A 6,167-nucleotide genomic window follows, 5' to 3' on the forward strand; every position below is an offset into this window, starting at 1 on the left:
AGAGAGACTTAATTGCCAGCCTTCAGTAAATATTTTGGTGTTCAAACTAATCAAAGCTGTTCATCTCAGAAATAACTGCAGAGAAGAAAGTGAAAGATGGAATAAGCTCAAATCAAATAATGATTTAGTCATAAATCATGACCAGATCTAAGCCAAAGACCTCTGATGTTGAGATTGCTGAAGAAGTAAGCAGACATAAGGAAACAATTTAACTCTGAAGCCTCTCGGGCAAAGACATGCAAGGAAAAATTGAAATCCATTTACAATGACATCACCATTGGGAATTATATTTCTAATGAGCACTAATGCCCTCTGATCCCGTTCATAGGATGCAACAGCTAGCGATCAGAAAAAATAAATAATCACAAAGAATTTCAAAAGATAACAATAAAAACAAGCTCTCAAAATGAAAGCATCCTTGGTCTCCCCCGAGGAGAAAGCAAGCAAATAAACATAGCAGCCCCCATTTCACCACCGTGTTGTGTTTGGAACTCTGCCAGGCATCAGAAACCACACTTGATCTTTTGAGTTTTTGGCTGAGGGGCAGAAGCTAGGACATCTCTGAGGGGAGTGGGAAGCAAGAGGGAGGACTCAGAAAACATGCATCAAGCATTCTAGAAGATAGCCAAATCAGTTCTTGGTGACTTTCACACAGCCGAGAAAGGGAGGAGCCTAATGGAGAAGATGTCAATCAGGGATAGTAAGATGGGTGGGGGCCACAATCCAGCATGTGCCTTCTGGGGGATGGGCATGGGACTTATTTGTGCCCAGAGTAGCCTTTCCCACCTGGAGACAGGACAAGAGCCTGCATCATCGCATAACAGCACATTTTCATCCCAAGAGTTGGAGTGGAACTTCAGATCTAACTGTTCACAGCTACCTGAGTCAGTGTAGGAAGAAAGAGAAGCATTTGCTCCTTGCCAGGAGGTAGTTTGTAAGCTTCTCAGGCAGAAGAAATCAGGAATCTCCACAAACTTGGCTCACCACGTTGAGAGTACTCACTGTCTATAAAGAATCTGCCAAGCTTGCTGAGGATGGGGAGGTCAATGCCATCCTGATGTAAACTGCCACGCAGGCTCCAGCACAATCCAGCTCAGAAATATAACCCACTCAGAGATCTAGCAAAACTCTTCACCTTGGAACAGATTTCCTTACTGAGAGAGGTCTATGTGAGTACAGTGCCTCTGCTCACACAAATGGGCTTTAATTACTTCTGCAAATGGCAAGTGCTCTGTCAGTAACCTTACACTCATGGTTGCAATTAAGGAACATTCATTATTTTAAAAAAGTTCATTATTTATTGTAACCTGGATTATAGCTGCATTTTTCTGAAACCGTCAGTGTGTGACAATGTTTCCTAAGTTGTCCCTGTTTATAAACATAGCCATGAAAACACAGTTAAACCATAGAGAGTAATCACAATGACAAAGACATTTAGAAAAAGCCCACCCAGAGCAGATAATAAAGGAATCCAAGCTCTCACCTCTGCTCTCTGTGTCCTGGGAAAGGCAGATGACTTCTCTATGGCATAAACATCCACCAGGTAGAGACATGCTCCCTGCTCCCGGTCCAAAATGGCTGCAGTTTGAATGACACCGGTCTGCCGTCCAATGGTAAAGAGACGTCCAACAGTCTTTTTTTCACAGTGAACGGAAACGATGTAATATTCCACTGGAGCTTCTGACCCTCTGGGGCTAGCTGCTTCTATGGATATGACATTGGTACCAATGGGCTCCCCTTCCTTCAAGATGGTCATGTATTTGTTCTGTGTGAAAATAGGCCCATCGAGGCCCTGGAGGATGACGGTCAATTCTGTGGTTGACTTCCTCCTCTCTGGGCCCAGGTCTGTGGCTGATACTATGAAGTTGTAGATGAGCTGTGAAGGCACTAATGCAGAAGCCACACGAAGGTCTCCACTGTAGCGATCCACAGTGACGGTTTCTGTGTCTCCATTGGCTATTTCATACTCCACCTCACCATTAGCGCCTTCATCAGGGTCTGCAGCCATGATGGTAGTCAAGACAGAACCGATCATGGCTGAAGGATCTGCAGCCAGGGCTTTTTGTGATATAAACATCGGGACATTGTCATTGAGGTCTGTCACCAAAATGGTCACATTTTTCAAAGCATACCTCCTAGTTTCTATCGGCACAGCTTGGTCGTTGGCTTTTACTGTTAATTCAAAGAGATTGGCAAATTCCCGGTCTATCTCAGCACTGGTGTAGATGGTTCCTTTGACCTCATCTATGCTGAAGTGGTTGCCTTGGGGCATCTGTTGAATGATGGCGTAAGACAGCTGCCCATTGATATCCGCATCTGGGTCATGCGCTGTCACAGAAATGACAGATGTACCAAGAGGGATGTTCTCCACTATAGACTTAAAAATGTCTCCCGGAGGAAAGTTTGGGGGGTTGTCATTGAAGTCCCTCACATGAATCACCACTGACATTGTGGATGACCGAGGAGGTCGCCCTTGGTCTTTTGCTGTGATGTTTAATTTATATAGAGACTGTGTCTCAAAGTCCAACTTCTTGGCAAGAAAGATACTCCCAGTGTTTGGGCTAATACTAAAGGTCCCATGGTTGTTTGATCCTGTGATGGTGTAGTGTAAGTCTGCATTGACAACCGAGTCAGAATCAGTGGCAGTAACAGAGGACACCAGTTCACCAATCCTCATGTTTTCCAATACATCCACAAATAGTGTTGACTTCAGGAACGAGGGCGTGTTGTCATTTTCATCCAAAATGTCAATACTTAGAGTACAGGTTGAGTTGAGGGAGATGGCCCCTGAATCCACTGCCTGGATGAGGAGGGAATAGGCCGGGGTCGCCTCATAGTCTAACTTACCTACAAGAGTCACCTGACCAGAGAACTTGTCTATGGTGAACTGTCTTTCTTCGTTTCCTTTGAGGATAGAGTAGTGAATGAGGCCGTTATTTCCTTCATCCACGTCTGAGGCAGACACCCGTAAGACCTGGGTCAGATTGGTCACCGTCTCTGATACGGTAGCTTGGTAAAAGTCTTTTAGAAACTTGGGGGCATTGTCATTGATGTCCTTCATGTAGACATGCATGGTGGCCTGCTCCTTGAGAGGCTGAGGGAGGCCCTGATCTGTGGCTATCACTGTGAAGCTGAAGACTGCTGTCCCCTGCCTCCTCATGAGTGACTCCCTGTCAAACTTGTGAGTGTTGGTGAGTTCCCCAGTGACAGCATGCAACTCAAAATCAGGCTGTGCCACCTCAAAAGCATACCTTACCTCCCCATTAGGCCCGAAGTCTTTGTCCACCGCACTGACCTTGCCTGCAAATGACCCGGCCCTCTGCTCCTCTTCGAAGTAGAATGTGTAATTGGTACTATTAAACAAAGGCCTGTTGTCATTCACATCTTCTAAAATCACAGTGACATTCACAGTAGCACTTAGGGGCTCCACTGCCCAGTCAGAGGCATCAACCAATAACACATATCTCTCCTGAAGTTCACGGTCCAATTCACTTTTGATGTACAACTGGCCATCTGGGAATATGCCAAAGGCATCCCCAGTATTCCCATCTGTGATAGTGTACGCTATTTCCCCATTTGCCCCAGAATCTTTATCAGAAGCTTGCACTTTAAAGAATCGAGAATTCACAGGCGCTGACTCAGAAAGTGTGACCTCATAGGAAATCTGGTCAAACACTGGTGGGTTGTCATTTACGTCATGGACATAAACTATCAGAATGACGCTGGAGGAGAGCTGGGGGACACCCATATCAGAGGCCAAGATTTCTACCTGGTATGAGCCAGCGTGGACATCCAGTGGAGCCAGCAGACTGATGTTACCATTCTGCTCATTGATAGCGAACAGGTTCTTGGGGTTCTGCTTCAGGCTGTAGAGCACCCTGCCATTGACACCCTCATCAGGGTCCATGGCTTTGGCCTGGAAGATGCTATGTCCTGCCTGCCAGTTCTCCACTGCGTTTATGCTTTCTACTGCCTGGAGGAAGTGGGGAGCGTTATCATTCAAGTCTTTCACTGTGATGTTAACCACGGTGTCTCCGGTTACTGCTCCCCCACTGGCCATGACTCTCAGTTGATAAAAAGACTGCTCTTCCCTATCAATCACACTTGCTGTGGTCAGCTGCCCTGTGACAGGATTCATAGCAAACATACCTCTCTGGTCCCCAGTAGTGATGAGATAGCTAATGTTGGCATTGAGGTCCATGGTGGTGGCAGAAACACTGCCCACGTGGTACCCTAGGGCCACATTCTCAAAGACCACGAAGCTGTAAGCAGCCTGACTGAATACAGGTGGGTTGTCTTGTGTATCTAACACCGTGACTGTTACTATGGCCTGGTTAGGATACTGTAAATTGCCCCCGTCGGTGGCCACTATTTGCAGCTGGTAGGCTGTTTTCTCTTCTCTGTCTAGGGCCATTCTTGTAGAAATAACCCAGCTCTTAGCATTAATCTAAAACCTCGACCTGTCCCCAGCTGAGATACTGTACTGAACAGTTCCATTGGGACCCATGTCTGGGTCAGTAGCAGACACTGTGGTAACATAGCTACCTCCAGGCTCATTCTCCTGAATATGAGCAAAGTATTGGACTGGGTAGAACACAGGACTGTTGTCATTGATGTCCAGGAGACTGACATTCACCTGAGCTGTGGATAACTGGGGAGGGGAGCCCAAGTCTGTCGCTAGAACCAATAGACAGTAGAAGGCTTGTTCCTCTCTGTCTAGGGAGGAGATAGTACTCAGCCTCCCAGATACAGGATCCAGGCAGAAGAGCCTTTGGTCACTCTCAGCCTCTTGCAGGGAGAAGCACACTGTCCCGTTGTCACTCAGATCACCATCGGTTGCCCCTAGAATCAACAGCTCAGTCCCTGCTGGAGCTTTCTCAACTACAGACACCTCATAGACTTCAGGCTGGCTAAACACGGGCTTTTCATCATTGACATCCAAGACAGTTACCACAAGCTGGGCATAGGACACCTTGGGGTGGACCCCCTGGTCTCGGGCACTGATATTCAGTACAATCTGGGAGGCAAGTTCACGGTCAAGGCCCTCCCCCCCTCCCCCCCCCCCCCCCCCCGCAGCACTGGTGGTCACTAGACCACTGTGCTCACTAATGTGGAACCAGCCCAAACCATTTCCAGAGACGATGCTGTAGAGCAGGTTAGCATTGAGACCAGAGATACCGTCGGTGGCAGACACCCCACTCACATAGCTCTCCGGAGGCGCCTCCTCGTTCAGGTTCACTCTGTACACTTGCTGTGCAAAGACCTGAGGGTGATCATTGATGTCATTGACAAAGATCACCAAGCTGGCCACGGAGGAGCCCGCCTGAACCTCGGCAGTAGGGGGCGCCCCGGAGTTATCCGAGATGGAGACTGTAAGAAGGAATTCGCTCGCGGTCCAGGGCGCTGGCCACCTTGATGAGACTCAGGTTGGGCACCTTGCTCCTCTGTACCTCAAGTGGCTTTGCTCATTGCCCCGAGAATCTGCACTGAGATGTTTCCATTGGCTGCCGGGGAGTCCGCATAGGTCACGGTGAGCAGAGCCACCACCATACCCACCTGCGTTCTCATCCACCAAGCGTAGCGTGAAGTGGCGGGGAAGTAACGAAACTTCACTACAGGGTCGTTGTCATTGACATTCAACAGCTGGATGATCGCTTCTGCGCGCCCAGTGAGCAAGGGCACGCCCTGGTCCGTGGCCTGCACTGTCGGCGAATACTGTCGCCGGGCCTCAAAGTCTAGCGGCTCTCTCACGGTGATGAGCCCTGTCTCCGAGTCCATCTGGAAGGGGGTTCCCTCATCCTGCAGCCGGTAATGGATGTCCGCATTGGTGCCCTCGTCTGCGTCAGCGGCCATCACCTGCAGGAAACTCGAGCCCGCAGCAGCGTCCTCAGGCACCCCCGCCTGGTAATGGGAACTGCCAAACACCTGGGGATTGTCGTTAATGTCCTGTACAGTCACATTGACCTGAAGGTAACCCTGCCGCTTTGGCTCACCCTTGTCCTCCACCTCCACCAGGACCTGGTACTGAGGCTTGACCTCGAGGTCCAGGCCGCCCTTGGAGACCAGGTGCAGGAACGCTCCCTCACCACTGGGGTTCAAGGTAATGTCCAGGCGAAAGCGACCCGCCTAGTTGCCGCGGACGATGCGGTAGGAGCGGTGGTCCACGC

The 6,167-nt window shown here is 49.2% G+C and overlaps 1 protein-coding gene across 4 annotated transcripts in view; it reads right to left on the reverse strand.

Annotated features, from left to right (window-relative positions):
- Positions 1-5,056, reverse strand: part of LOC143269514 (protocadherin Fat 4-like) — a 79,091-nt gene extending 74,035 nt beyond the window's left edge. For all 4 annotated transcript variants that reach the window (XM_076554706.1, XM_076554705.1, XM_076554707.1 and 1 more), the window contains exon 1: positions 1,484-5,056. In XM_076554706.1, the coding sequence (XP_076410821.1) occupies positions 1,484-4,414 (2,931 nt within the window). In that variant the 5' untranslated portion in view covers positions 4,415-5,056. The remainder of the gene's footprint in view (positions 1-1,483) is intronic.
- Between the last annotated feature and the right edge of the window lie 1,111 nt (positions 5,057-6,167).

The sequence above is a fragment of the Peromyscus maniculatus genome, chromosome 19, assembly GCF_049852395.1.
Source record: "Peromyscus maniculatus bairdii isolate BWxNUB_F1_BW_parent chromosome 19, HU_Pman_BW_mat_3.1, whole genome shotgun sequence".
Lineage (NCBI taxonomy): Eukaryota > Metazoa > Chordata > Mammalia > Rodentia > Cricetidae > Peromyscus > Peromyscus maniculatus.